Source organism: Anopheles gambiae, chromosome 2 (assembly GCF_943734735.2).
Source record: "Anopheles gambiae chromosome 2, idAnoGambNW_F1_1, whole genome shotgun sequence".
Classification (NCBI taxonomy): domain Eukaryota; kingdom Metazoa; phylum Arthropoda; class Insecta; order Diptera; family Culicidae; genus Anopheles; species Anopheles gambiae.
This window is the reverse complement of record NC_064601.1, coordinates 28,347,850-28,362,260: the sequence shown is the minus strand read 5'-3', so window position 1 is coordinate 28,362,260 and position 14,411 is coordinate 28,347,850. Positions and strand designations below refer to the sequence as shown.

General features: G+C 45.7%; 2 protein-coding genes across 8 annotated transcripts in view; one reads left to right on the top strand and one right to left on the bottom strand.

The window, feature by feature from the left end:
- Positions 1 to 1,717: 1,717 nt before the first annotated feature.
- The window catches only part of LOC1273108 (sodium/calcium exchanger 3), a 117,724-nt gene continuing 105,030 nt past the window's right edge, over positions 1,718 to 14,411 (bottom strand). For all 7 annotated transcript variants that reach the window (XM_312055.6, XM_061645309.1, XM_061645308.1 and 4 more), the window contains exons 5-9: positions 10,183 to 10,282; positions 9,972 to 10,088; positions 6,281 to 6,439; positions 6,025 to 6,196; positions 1,718 to 5,929 (exon numbers count right to left, since the gene is read on the bottom strand). In XM_312055.6, coding sequence (XP_312055.6) covers positions 5,725 to 5,929; positions 6,025 to 6,196; positions 6,281 to 6,439; positions 9,972 to 10,088; positions 10,183 to 10,282 — 753 coding nt within the window. In that variant the 3' untranslated portion in view covers positions 1,718 to 5,724. The remainder of the gene's footprint in view (positions 5,930 to 6,024; positions 6,197 to 6,280; positions 6,440 to 9,971; positions 10,089 to 10,182; positions 10,283 to 14,411) is intronic.
- On the top strand, positions 10,622 to 13,035 carry LOC1273099 (cytochrome P450 6a2). Its single transcript, XM_312046.5, has 2 exons — positions 10,622 to 12,015; positions 12,082 to 13,035. The coding sequence occupies exons 1-2, from the start codon at positions 10,938 to 10,940 to the stop codon at positions 12,504 to 12,506; spliced, it is 1,503 nt and encodes a 500-aa protein (XP_312046.4). The 5' UTR covers positions 10,622 to 10,937; the 3' UTR covers positions 12,507 to 13,035.

Below are 14,411 nucleotides of genomic sequence, written 5' to 3'. Positions count from 1 at the left end.
TTCCCCCTCATTATACATTTACCTGCTGTACTGTTTGTCATTTTGTGATTTGATCTTTGTTCTGCAGTAGCGAAAGAGTGTAATTCCATTCCACACAGTCGTGTCTATTTTTGGTATCTATTCCTTTTTTGTGTTCTTTGTTGGTTTCGCTTTTGTATCTTTTTACGCTTTTTGTTTTCTAAATTGGTTTATCTTTCCATCTTGAAATTGTTACGAGCACTACACAAAGAGAAAATGGTCGAAAAAGTGGAAAGGGAAATGGTACACTCGCGTCAATAGTGCTAGCAAATAGTAGCAATGCAGCTGCTGTAGTAGTAGTTATAGTAGTAGCAGTGGTAGTGGTAATGATAGTATGTGGTAGTTGCTGTAGATGTAATAGTAGTAATTCTAGTAGCTGTATTAATAGTAATTGTTTGTTTTGCCGCTTGTAAAGTGTGAGTTGTGTGAGAAGCAGTTGTGAAAGCTAAAGTTCATTTCCGTTGCATGTGGTTTTGCTCCTCGTTTGTTTGTTTTCTCCTTCTTGTTGTGTCTTTTTTCAATTCTATTTGCTCTTTTTCTTTCTTTAGATTTTTTTCTCTCTCTCTCTCAATAATATCCAGACTTTCACGTTTCTTTATGTTCGATTTAAATTTTTAGTTTCATGTTTTCTTTGATCCACATGTTCGTTTGTTTGTTTCTTTATATTTTTCTCTTCTCTTTTTTTTTCTCTCTCTCGCCCCCCCCCCCCCCCCCGATTGGTCTTACGTTTAAAGATTTGCCTAGTGTGTGTACGTTGATATAAAGGGAGGGTAAGATTTCGATTCGAAAGATGGCCGAAAGAGTAAATAGTGGTAGCAAAGTACAAAGATGTAAGAAGATTGTTGAGTTAGTTTTAAATTTTGTTTTGGGTTTTTCTTTTCCACTACAATTTGATTTATTCGTCCTCTGTTAAACTTTGTTTTTTGTTTTCTAGACACTTTTTTCAACATCGAATAGTACACTGGAAGTTATTAATGCACGCTTGCAGTAGGTGTGAGTATGGGGATGTGTAAAGAGTGTAAATCGCGATACTTAGCTAGATGTAGTGGTATGATTTTTCATGCTTAATTTCCCCCCCGTCACTAAGTGCTAGTTCGATGCCACACGTCTATCTAACGTAATGCAATATACCATACATCGCTCGTAATGGTCGAGGGCGTTTTTTTGTTGTCTCAAAACATTACCAACCTTTCGGTTCAATTGATGATTAAGGATTGGAGAAGGAAATTTTGATATGGGAGCTAGTGATAGAGCTAGTGAATAGGCGGCGCCAGGACGTTGAAAAAGGGGCGATGGGGGAGGAGACTTTAAGGATTGGTACCGTTTCCCGTCGCTTACACTAACTACTAACGTCGAGCTTTCTACACAAGTAAACTATTACTATTATGCACACGGTTGTGTTTCTCTCGTCTGTTCGTTGTTCTTTAATTTAAACACATCAACAAACACACAAAATGATTCTCTCTCCCTCGCTCTTTATGTCTCTCTCTCTATCTCTCTCTCTATTCATACACTCACAACATAACATATTTCTCTTTCACATGGCGGGATGAGTATTGCGATCATCTTAACACCCAACATGGCGAAAAACGTTTTGGTGGCTTAACTCTCTTAGTGTCTCACTTCCTGCTGCATCGACGGATGAAGACACATACACACGCACACACACACACACGTACAAACACACAAAACTGGATGGTTGGTTGTTGCAACGAGCTTTATTTGTGTTTTTTTGTTTGTTCAAAAACCCCCTTTACCGCATCACTACACTCCGACGTTTCTCGCTACACATCGCTTGTTCTTCGCACACACTACCTACTACTGGCTAGCCCAGTCCTATTAGCTTAAACGCACCTGTCGCTATCTTTAGTGAAACGTCTTTTGTTGTCGTTCTGGGATTTTTGTGTCGTTAGCTAAGTTTTGCCATTATTGTTTTTTTTGTGGCTTTGCCTAGATAAAAATAAAAATCAAACCAATTCCCTGTTTGAAACGGCACCAGTACTGGCACTGGTACTGAGCAAACGGAGCTCGGATCTGTTGATTTGCTACCGATCGAATGGTGTTACCGTTTATTATACTATAAACCTGTATGTGTGGGTTGTATTTTTTGTTTGTTTGTTTTGGTTAACACAATCTTCATCCTTTCTCTAGTAGTGTAGTCGGCAATTTGGGTTTGATCGTACAATGCAACCACCCTTCCCAGAGGCGGATGTTGTGCTCCAATACAGCGGAAGAAAGGATTGCCTTACTCGCGCTGTAAACTAATGCAGTGTGTAGTTGAATGGTCTGAATGGTGAAGTAAAATAAAAACAACGCCAAAAAATAAAAACCCCTCTCAAGCTCAAGAGCCCTGGCTGGAAGGATCGTTGTGACGGCTGTGGCCTGCTCAAAATGATCGCTGTTTAACGGCTAACACGGCTTACAAGGCTACAATTTAAATACCCTAAAAACGAGACTTACGCGGTATTAGAGTCTAAGTAAATTCTTAAGTTTGTATGTAGTTTGTTTGTTTGTTTTCGTTTGGTTTGGTTTGAAATGGAAGAATGGTTTTGCTTGATGTGCCCGGTCGACGGTTGACCGGGTACCGTTATGGGTTGCTGGGTAGTTGGCGGCTTTCTCCCGTGTGTAACGGCGCAACAGCTAATGCCGATTGGTGATCTTCCTTGTGAAGGAAGTCGAAAACGGAGCTAGAACTAGAATAACGCGGGGGCTTACATTCGGTTGGGTGCGTCTCTAGTAGCCAACATGATTCAATGAGTATTGGTAGTACCTTGTTTTTTCTTTTCGTTTTGCTTTAACAAACCGCTTTTCTTTTTCCAAGATGCTTTCGTATTTTTGTTTTGTTATAATTTTCTTTCAAACAAAAGATAGAAAGAAATAGTTGATTACACTAATCGTAAGAGGAAGAAACGTTTCAGTTTTATCTAAACCCTAAAGCGATAGGAAACCGGCTGGTGTGTATGATGAGTGTGCCTTTGGTCTTTGCTAGCCGCAGGCAGACAGACAAGGGGTGGCGTGAAATGGAAACCTGGACGAAACATCTTCTCACCTCTCTCTCTCTCTCTCTCTCTCTCTCTCTCTCTCTCTCTCTCTCTCTCTCTCTCTCTCGAAGGAGCCGGGTCTGTAAAGGTTATTACTATTTGCGTCGGTGTATAGAAAGAAAAACAACACGAGAAGCACGAGGCATCCGTCTTGCTTTGGTCCGCTACTGCTACTGAGAGCGATATGTTTTGCGTTGCGCTTTGAAATACGCCCAAAGAGCAGCGTTCCACTTGCGCGAGTTCGTACGCCCTACGTTGGTTGGTGGGTTGGCAGGCTGGTGGTTTGTAACCATGCCACCCGGAAGCAAAACATGCCCTTGTGTTTTAGTTACTTATGTTATGCCACTCTAGCTAGTTGGCATTCCGGCTGGGCGATAGGGCAGTAGCGATTATGCTGCAGATCGAGCCATGCGTTCCCCGAGCGGTCGAGTCATTCGGGGATAAAGTGTGAAGGAAAAGTTAACGTAAATTCTTTGTAGAAAACAGAAGAAGATCCTCACTGAATGGCAATTGTAACGAGTTCAACTAAGCGATTGTTCTGTAACCCGGCTCTCAGTTTGCGATCTACCGATCTCATCCGATCGTATTCCTATTCGTGTTGGTGTTATTTTCTTCTTTCCTCCATCGCGTCTCGTTGCGCTCATCCCCCCCGTCCCTTACTGGGTTATTAAAATATCATTATGTACAATAAAGCCCTCGCAGCATGGTGCACTCCCTTCCTCTACTGGGAGTGCGTAATCGCACTCGATTGCGAACGAAAAGCTAAACTTGAGCAAACTCACTTGAACTGCTGGGATCTTTGGTTAAACCGGGAGCTTGGGAGCTGTTGTTCCTTTTTCGCTACCTCTGCTCCGCTAAATACTACTAAATTAGGCTACTCGCTCCCCGCTGACGGTCGTATTTTGTAATTAAAAACAGTTTTTTTCCAGCCCACTTGCCGGCCACTTGCTTCGTTCGCATCGGAGCATTTCTATAATACATCCACACGCTGACTAGAATCGGTTTCGAGGCGGATGTGTGCATTCTTTGTGTGGAGCGGCATGGGCATGGTGTTGTGTGGTTTGTGTGAGAGTTTGTAAGAAAACAATAAACTACTACTCTTACCAAATTCCACGTTTTTTCCACGCAGCTTTTAACTATTTGCCCCTTGCTCGCTGTTTTTTTTGTGCCACGTACCGATGGCGGCGGGATCGTGATCGTGTTCGAGATGCGCCCTTGAGGTGGTACAGCACAAAGCGTTTAAATATTGCCCTCGCTCCCTCCCGGTACTGGTTCTTACTCAGTAAATATACCCTGCTAAATGTAATGCATTCCATTCCATGCCACGGAAACCCTTTACCGTTACTCACTCCTCTGTACCGCGTAACGCTCGTAACGCTGTGAAATGAACAATTGTGAAAATCAACATCAAACGCGCTCGCGCATCTGCTCTCGCCTTCGGTGAAACACGCGCTTATTTCTACATTTGTGTTTGTGTGTTTAAATGTGTGTATGTGTGTGTTTGTGTCTCGTTTATATGTATATAGATATACTCTATGTAACTAAGTTTCAACAAATTTGGCATATTGTATTCCGTGGTAGTTAAGTTAAGTAGAGCTTTGCTCGCCGCTACACTCTTTTCCTCTTTTGCTTGGTTTCTTTTATCTGTACGAGTCATCCTAACCGTTTTATTTGTTTTTTTTTTTTCTCGTCATATTTTTCTTTCATCTTCCTTTTTTCACACCATTCCCGCTTGCGCGTATATCTGTAACGTCCCGTACTCCTTATTCGCATTCATTCGATACTTGCGCGGAGCGCGGATTTGCGGTGTTGAAGTTGTTTTTTTTCTCGCTTTTTTTTTGGTTTGCATTTTTCTCTTCAGTTTGTTTGCTTGTATTTTAGCTTTTCTCTTATCAACAACTAACTCGCCGTGTAATGTATAATAATAGCTATCTCTAGTACATATGCTCGCTAACGCTGCTCCGCTTGTCTAGCTCCTGCGGGTTGTTGTTTTTTTCCTAACGCTTTTAAAACAAAATAATAATAATAATAATAAAAACATTTACAAACAAATAACCTAACATGCTGAATGTCTACAGCTCGTAAGGAAGAGGTTTGTTTGTAACAGTGGCACCGCAAACAAATCGAATAGAATTTCAACTAAAACAACAACAACAACAACAAAAAACCCGTCATACAGATGATGTAGCTAAAAGCGATCGCGGAAAACAGATTTCGCTGGAAAACAACAACATTTACGAATTACAAAACAAACAAACAAAAATTACTGCATCAAACACCGAGGCTCAGAGGAGTGGTGAGTAGGAAGAAGAACCCTTTCGCATTTACCTTAAAATTGTCTTCATGGGTTTTGTTTTGCTTTGCAATTATTATTTTGTTTTTTTTTTCGCAGTTTGTTTGCTTCAACTAGACGGCCCGTGACGCCTCTGAATGAACTTTTTGTGTGTGCTTATTGTTTTGCACCATTGTGTCCTGCGTGGAGGGGTGTCTCACCCCAAGCACACTTTCACACACACACGCGCACGTGTTCTGCTTTTTCTTCTCGATTTTCTGCTCGATAAGTAAGCAGCTTAGTTGGCAGGACGCTGGCGCCACGCGTTGTCTTGCTGGGGGGATTGGCAAAGTGCTTTGGTTGTGTTTGTTGGTTCGGTTGGTGGCAACCCGCTTAGAAACCCTTGATGATACCGTAAGCCTCCAAGCTGCTGATCAGCAGGTACACGATCCACAGGGAGAAGAGGAAGATTGAGGTAACGATTTTGGCCTTCTTGGGGCCGCCGAGCTCGCCGCCGATTCTGGGATTTCTTCGGACCATCAGCACAATGATCGCGACTAACGCTTCCGTACAGAACAGCGTTACGGAGAAAGCCAACCTAGAACATGGGAGAGGGTGTGGAGGTACACGATTAGGTTGACTGCAAAACAAACAAACAAACGCGGCCATCCAGTAACTGGAAACCACACTTACGTGCCCGGCTCGACGTCGAACGACCGTCCGTGGAAGCTGTGATAGCAGGCGGCAATCGTCCAGGCGACACCGATACCCAGAAACACGTTGACCGCATTACTTCCCGTCACGTTGCCGACACTGGCATCGGCGTACTTGTCCTGTATGGCAGCGACCTTACTGGCGAACGTATCTGAGGGGACAAACAAAAATTGTAAAGGGGCCACCGCCAATGTACCAGGTTTTTTTTGGGCGCCATGTTTCGGCCCTTCCTTACCTGGTATACTCGTTCCCAGGGCAACGAAGATAATGGCAGTGACTGAATCCTTGATGCCGAGCGTACAGCCGAAATGGGACGCCACATCGCCGATGATGGCCGTCACGACACCGATGCAGAAGATGGATACGACGAAGCAGAGATATCCTCCGGACATGTCTGGAATTAAGTAGGATGTGGCGTAAACAAAATGTAAAGCATGTAAGTTTAAAAAAAACACACACACAAAACTGAAGCACCTTCATCGTTGCGCAAGCAGCAGCATAATCGCCCCGTGCCGTTCCCGTGGAGGAAAGTCGGTCAAGTGTTTACAATGTTCAAAAGATCCTCAGTCAGCGTACGTACACGGGGCCAGCTCCGTTATGCTAATGCAACGAGAACGGTGCGTGCATTGGCATATAGGAAGAACAAGGTTTCTTCTTTTGTCTGTTTTTTCTCCTGTCCCCTTTTGTTTGATTGCTGCTATTGGCCATGTAAGCACTCTGGCAAACATTATCCTTTAGAGCACCCATGTCTTACTCCACTGTCTTGTCCACTTGTGTACGTTGTACGTGTTGAGTCAATGATTGCAACCCTACAGCCAACACTCTTGCTCGAATACTTTATTGGCTTGTAAAAGTCACCTTTTCACAGTGGTTTGTTTTATAATTTTTTACTATGGCAAACAGTTTATATCAGTCGAACTATGCTTTTCGAAAACCACCAGCCCAAACACCTGTTCGTCAGCCGTGCAAAAGTGCATTATCACACTAGAGTGACACCATTTCCTCGGCATACATTGCCCCTCAATACAGCCCGGACCCTCTCCCGCGGGAAAGGTGACGCACTGTTGTTGTTCTTTTAGATAGCTTTTATTATCCTGATTCGATGTGGGAATAGTCACCGTGAGAGAGAGAGAGAGAGAGAGAGAGAGTGAGCGAGCCGGAAACTCGGGAAGATTGATGCATTGTTAGGGTGCCATTGTGGAATGATTGATGGAAGACATTAATCCGTCCCGTTGGATGGGAACTTTGTCACATTGAAGGATTATCTCCCGGCGGAAGGCAAACCGGATACGGGATGCAGTTTGGCGGGATGCAGCAAGACGATGATAATAATAATATTATTACCGATAAGCTGATAGCATGCTTCAGTTGGCACTTGGCTAGGTTATTGAAACTGGAAACACGCCGAGCTGGCAAAATGGCGTGCGGATGATGATGATGAAGGATATCCGTTCGCTTGTTCGATTGTTCATCGTACATCCTCACACTAGTGGTGAGCAGTGAGTGTATGGGGATGGTAGTAGTATGTGAGCTACGTCCTGTGACCCAAAACGACAATCAAGCCCAAAGACCGGCTTACTGCCGGCTACTGGAGAGCGAAATGCAACCACATTGTGCGGTGTGCCGTAGTACTGCAGCCAGCAGCGCTCAGGGAATGTCCATAAATTACGCAATGCTCCAGAAATTTCCTATTTGTTTTAAATGGATTCGAATTCCATTGCTTCGCTAGAAGTTATCTCATAAATAAAGTGTTAAATATAAACAGTTTGTTTGATTTTTTTGTTTATAAATTTCATTGTCATTTTAAATACAAGTTATCTTTATTTTTTGACGCCATTATGGCGAATAACTGTGAAATAATAAAAATAAAGCAATATTGAACTAAAAAATATAGGTGCATTGTATCAACACTTTTCTTTAAGCGTTACGTAGTTTATGGACAATCCCCCGGGTGGTTCCGCTTGAAGTTCCTGTTCTGTTGCCACATGCATGTAAATCGTTTGCAAACATCGTTCGTTGCTCGTTGTCAACCTGATGCACCGTTTGCAAACCCATCCCCCCCCCCCCCCTGTTCTAAAACCAAGTGGCAATTTAACATTCCATTCTGGGCTGCAATGCCTTCCCGTGCAAGGTGCATGATGCAGCTCCCACAGAGCTCGTGTGGAGCGGCAGTCGCACCACCACAGCATGATAAAGTAGTAATCCCACTTCTGGGGATCGTTTGTGCCGCTGGGCCAGTGGCAGATTCACATTTCTGTCTCCCCTCACGGGTGGTGGTTGCCGTTGCACACGAGACTGTGACTTTTGCAAATGGTCCAGTGACAGAGTTTTCCCGTACAAACACGATACCTGCTCGGTGGTTTGGGTTTCGGTACCGGGCGTGGTTGTGGAATACATATATCACTTTTCGTCCACATTTTCGTCCATTACAATTGAATTTTCTGTGTAATGGCCGTTCGAGCTAGTCCGGGAAATGTCTGGGCTATCCTTACACTGTAGTGCATTACGTAGAAACACTTTAATGGACTGTTTGATTTCTATTTTTTCTTGCGTGCTTGTTTGTAACGTGACGTTCATGGGAGTTCCCAACGTGGTTGAGGAATAATTCTGGGAATGATAATAACCTCCCTTTGTGCTCATAGGAGTGTGTAAAATTGAGATACAAGAATTATGAGGTTTGCATCCATGCTCCACGCTCACACGTACATATGAGTGTGCAATATGTTCCAAGTGCTGCTAGTTCTCAAACATTTTTGCTACAGCTTTACAACCGAACTTTAACAATGCCAGGAATAGAAGATATGGATTCGTTTCTCGATGATAAATTCCACTAGCATTCCCGGTTGCTTCTCCAGAAAACTGTCCAATCGCACGCTTGAGTACAAACACACCGTTGATAGTGAGTGGGTGTGTACTCGGATGAAAGGAATTCTATTACGGAAGTAAATTCCTGCGTTCGTAGGTAGGAGTGCCGTACGCGACAACATCCAAACCAACTTCGGGTGACCGAGTTCCTGGGAAGTACCACAGGATGCAACATTCTTTTCCACCGAACGATGGAGGAGTAGGTCTGGCTTGATGAGTACAGCGAAGCGCTTCCTTAACAATATTATACACATACTTTGGTAACGATGGCATTCGGTTAAAGTTTGGCAAATATGGTTAACATGTCTGCCTTTCAACACTTCCTTATCCCATTGTGTGTATTACTGAGCGGCTTTAACAAGACGGAATAGGGTTTTTATGTACAAACGTTCTTGATTTGTTCGTAAACTGAATCTCTGTTTCCATTGATATTGATTTATACCAGAAATTATGAGATTCGGGGAAGTTTACAATATGGTTTGCTAACTTTGGTAATGTTATTTGGTGAGTTATGCCAGTTGTTTGTCGCGGCAACGTACGTACAATGTTTGGCGCTAGCTTTGCATTGGCTTGAACAGAAGCCATCCGTTTATATGGCTTTATTGGCGAGCAGCAAATAGAAGACATGTCATTTCTTTTACAGCCCAACCATAACATATGGGATGTAAAATGTACGTTCCTTGCCCCATGTCGTGTTACTGCACCTTTAACACGCTTTACGAACCTATTTCCATGTGAAAAATGACCCAGTTAGGCTGCCGAAACTCTTCCTGCCTTTCCAAACCCCTATTGGTATAATTAAGTTTTCTGGGCAATCAAAAGTTTTAATCAGAAAAGTGGGTCCAGTTTTGCAAGCTTACTACAAGCTATGGCTGAGTGTGTGTGTGTGTGTGTGTGGGTTTTTTTGCATGCTTTCAGTTGTGCCGGATTATGTGTCTATGGGAAAAAAAACACGAAGTGACGAAGCTCGACAGGATCCCACTTTGCTTTATTGCACTGCTTGCCACTGCTCGTAAGCAATACTGCTGTGGATAAACAGGAAGTGACGCAAGCAAACTTACCGGTTGGTGGAATAAAGGCAAAGATAATCTTCCAGAACAGGGTGACAAAGTGCATGATGTAGTCCATGCAGCTGGGCGTCGGTGGATCTTCACCTTCGTTCTCGCCATCATCGTCACCTGGTGAGAACAGCACAACCCAACAACCGATTAGTGGGTCGTTTATGATGAGGGTTTTTTTGTTTTGTTTTTGCTTGCTAGCAACCATACTTACCGGCGCTGACAGTGAGTGCCTCAACGAACTGTTCCTTCCATGAAGAGGTACCGATCAGGATGGAGGCGTTTGCACGCTGTACTAACTTATCTACGGTGTTCTGCAAAGGGTAGACGAAGAAAGAAATGTTAATAGATGGACAATAAATGAATATGAAGCGAAAATGTTTACACCAATCGCAAAAAAAGCTTTGATCCTTGTTTGAGTGAGCGGAGTGAGTAAAAGAGATTTACTAACTGTGGCGCCTAAATGTAGGCAATCCGCTCTACACTGACAGCAAGATTCAAACGCGATGGGACATTACACCACCACCAAACGCGAGTTTCGTGATGTACTTATGCTGCTTACGATACCTTAAAGCTATCTGCATCTGGCCGCCTACACATCACGGGAGCCAGCTTAAGAATGGCTCAATCTTATCATTGGCACAAAAGAAACGACACACACGTACATCGTACATTGAAGGCTACACGCGTCTAGATGTGTCGAGAACTGGTCCTCTGGTTCGCTAATTATGTTAGGAATCGCGTAAACAGTACGCAAAACAAAGCCTCAAGGTCCACCACGACCATGTCGGCGGAGGCGGTGGTCTAAGCCCGATAAGTCGGCCAAGATTGCATCCATTGACCCGATACGCTTCCGCTATCGATCGTACCGGGGCGCAATGGGGTGGCACACTAAGATAAGCAGCTTGGCAAGGCAACCAAGCCACCGCAGAGTGAGCAAATTATTTCGGCCCGCAGTGCCCGTTCGCTATGGTCGCGTTTACGTGGGTGCTGGTTTTGTGTACGATTGTGCTGACCGGTGTTGCTGTTCGTATGTTTCTGCGTAGACGCCAAACCTTCTGGCAGCGGCACGGCATACCGGCGGCTCGCCATCCCCACCCGCTGTACGGCAATGTGGGCGGGCTGGTGACGAAGCACCACACTGCCACGGTGCTGCAGCGGCTGTATCGGGAGTTCCGCGAGCGCAAGCTACCGGCCGGTGGATTCAACCTGTACTTCTCGCCCGTGCTGCTCGTCGTTGATCGGCAGCTGATCGAGCGGGTGCTGGTGAACGATTTCGCCCAGTTTCAAAACCGTGGCCTGTACGCGAGTGCCACGGTGAATCCGCTGAGCAGTGAGACGCTCTTCTCGGTGGCGGGCGAACGATGGCACCGCATGCGACAGCAGCTGCGGCCGGCGCTTGGGTCGAGCAGTGTGCGCACCATGTTCGCAACGACGGCGCGCATCGCCCAGACGTTGGTGGTGTACATTGGGGCGCAGAGCCGCCGGCGGGATCTGGAGTGGACCGATCTGATGGCACGGTACGCCACGGACGTGATCGGCAGCTGTGCGTTCGGTATCGACTGTCGGACGATACGCGACCCGGGCTCGGAGTTCCGGGCGATGGGACACCGTGCGTTCCGGTGCAGCTTGCGGCGGATGTGGAAGCTGCGGTTCGGGTACGCCTGCCGGCGGGTTGCCGACGCGATGCGGCTGTGCGTGAGTGAGCCATCGGTGGAGCAGTTCTTCCTGCAGCTGTGCCAGTCGACGGTGCTGCACCGCGAGAGCTACCAGGTGGTGAAGCGCGACTTTCTGCAGCAGCTGCTGGAGATGAAGGCGAACGGGGCGCTCGACATGCGGCAGGTGGCTGGCCAGTGCTATTCGTTCTTCATTGCCGGGTTCGAGACGTCCGCCAGCCTGCTCAGCTTCTGTCTGTACGAGCTGGCCAAGCATGGGGCGGTGCAGGACAGGCTGCGTGGCAGCATTGTGGCAGCACTGGACGAAACCGATGGTCAGCTGAGCTACGATATGGTGATGGCGCTTGGATATCTCGATCAGGTGGTGAAGGGTAAGTGTACAGATTGAATGTCTCTTCGCAGTGAGCTAACATCGTATCCTATCCCTCCTAACCCAGAAACACTGCGAATGTATCCACCGGTTGATTTCCTGTTCCGTGTCGCCAGCAATGACTATCCCATTGACGGGTTTGGGACCATCCCGCAGGGTACACTGTTGGTCGTTCCCGTCCACGCGCTACACCGTGATCCCGCCTACTATCCTCAGCCGGACGTGTACAATCCGGACCGGTTTGCCGCCAGTTCCAAGCTATCCGGCGCGTCGAAAAATCGCCCACCCTTTATGCCGTTTGGACTCGGGCCACGGCACTGTATCGGGGACACCTTCGGGCTGATGCTGGTGAAGGTCGGCTTGGTGGCAATGGTGCGATCGTTCCGCTTCACGCTGGACGTGGACCGTACGCCGGAAAACGTTACATTTAAGCCGCGTTCGCTTGTCCTAGCCGCTGGCAGCGGTATGTACCTGAACGTGGAGAGAGTTTGACCGGCTGAGCGATAAGACGTCGGGCCAGTAAACCCCCCTTTGCGGTGAAGTAGATGAGGGGGGTCTTTGGATAGAGGTAACTACCACGGCATCGATTATCGTATCACAGGTGTACGTACGCAAGGGTGTATGCCAACTCATCGTATTTTTGTGGCCTTTTATCTGCCGTCAGAATAGGGTGGCAACAATAGATATTAAAGTATGGGAGCTTGGGGTAATATTCTATGTAAGTGGCCCTTCCCGTTTAAGACAAGAGAGAACCTTATCATGGGACACAAGGGGCAGAGCAATAGTACCCACATGTGCAGCTGGATTTGAACCTAAACTAAAACTCTCTTCTGCCTCAAGAAATACTGGCCGGATCGCCCGCTAGCGCTTTACTTCAACGAATGTAAGTGGCCGTTTGCCATATGGTTATACTTGGCAAAATGAACATAGCATCGGGGCAATATATGCTAAACTAAACAACTGTTTGTTGGTAACTCTTGTACTCAATAAAGTTTTTTTTATAAATATTTCGTATAATTTATGTGTAGAGCTCGCCTCAATTATTTAATTATTGTTATTGTTATTATTGTTTTTATAAATAATTGAAGAAAAATGAAAATAGTGCAACATCTCTTCATGTGTCAACTGTTAGAAGAATCTATCCATTTTGTCTAAAATGCAAGTGTCAATATTGTCCCATACGAGGGCTTTTTTGAAATGTCTGGGAGTGAAATGTAGAAAATGGATTTAATTTTGCAGATCGTTTCAAGATTTACAAAATATCTTTACTGTCTGGATGATGCTGAAAGGAACATCATATGTCAGCAAAATCTTGATTTGAATTTTCTTGATTATTTGAAGCAAATCCAGCCCATGAAATGTACACGGTTTTGATATTGAAATGTATACATTTCAAACCTTTGGGTCATTTTACCGATGACAAAAGAGCCACAAGTATGTGTGTCCACTGTGCCCCATATTCCCCTATATGTAATAGAAGTGTTTACGTGAGCATTGTTGTGAAAAAAACACACACACATTGCTTCTATCCAAAGGTTAGCTTGTGCGCGACCGTTTATTATTATCACCGTTAGATTGGACGAGGATGAGTTTGTGAATGAAATCATCATATTCTACTACCTCCCCGATCGCGTCATTTCAATCTGTGCAATCGTGTATGTGTGTTGGGGCGTGCGATGGAGTCGTTAGCCCTTCCTAAAAGCGTTATCTCTCTTATTCTATCTCTCAAACATCTAGTCTCTCAATTTCGTTGTCTCCCACCCGCCAAACGCTCTAAAGTTGGCAAGTAGTAGCGTGGTCTGCTCAGTAACGTGTGAGCCGGTAACCAAGCAACACCTATCGAGCATGGAGCTCTTGACCTTGACTTTGTCGTTGCTGGTCGCGCTCGCGACCGGGCTGTATCTGTTTGTGCGCAACCGGTACAATTACTGGAGCAACCGTCAGTTTCCCACCCTGCCCAACCAAAAGCTACTGTTTGGCCACGTAAAGGGTGTTAATACCGAGCGGCACGCTTCGTACATCTCGAGTGAAATCTATCGCGAGTTTAAGAAGCGTGGTGATGCATTTGGCGGCTTCAACATGTTCGTCATACCGGCGGTAATGGCGATCGATCCGGAGTTCATCAAAACGATACTCGTCAAAGATTTCCACATCTTTCACGACCGGGGTCTGTTCAGCGATCCCGAGATAGATCCACTGTCCGGCACGCTGTTCGCGCTGCAGGGCAAGGCGTGGAAGATCCTGCGCCAAAAGCTCACGCCCACCTTCACGTCCGGCAAGATGAAGCAAATGTTTGCCACGGTGCTGGAGGTGGCCGAGCGGTTGGGCCAGCACGTGGCCACGCACACCGGACAGATGGAGATGAAGGACGTGCTGGCCCGCTACACGACCGATGTG

Excerpts from the sequence above, each read along its gene's own strand:
- LOC1273099 (XM_312046.5), top strand. The coding sequence starts at position 10,938 with ATGGTCGCGTTTACGTGGGTGCTGGTTTTGTGTACGATTGTGCTGACC. Across the intron at positions 12,016-12,081 it reads TCTCGATCAGGTGGTGAAGG|AAACACTGCGAATGTATCCA; the intron begins GTAAGTGTACAG and ends CTCCTAACCCAG.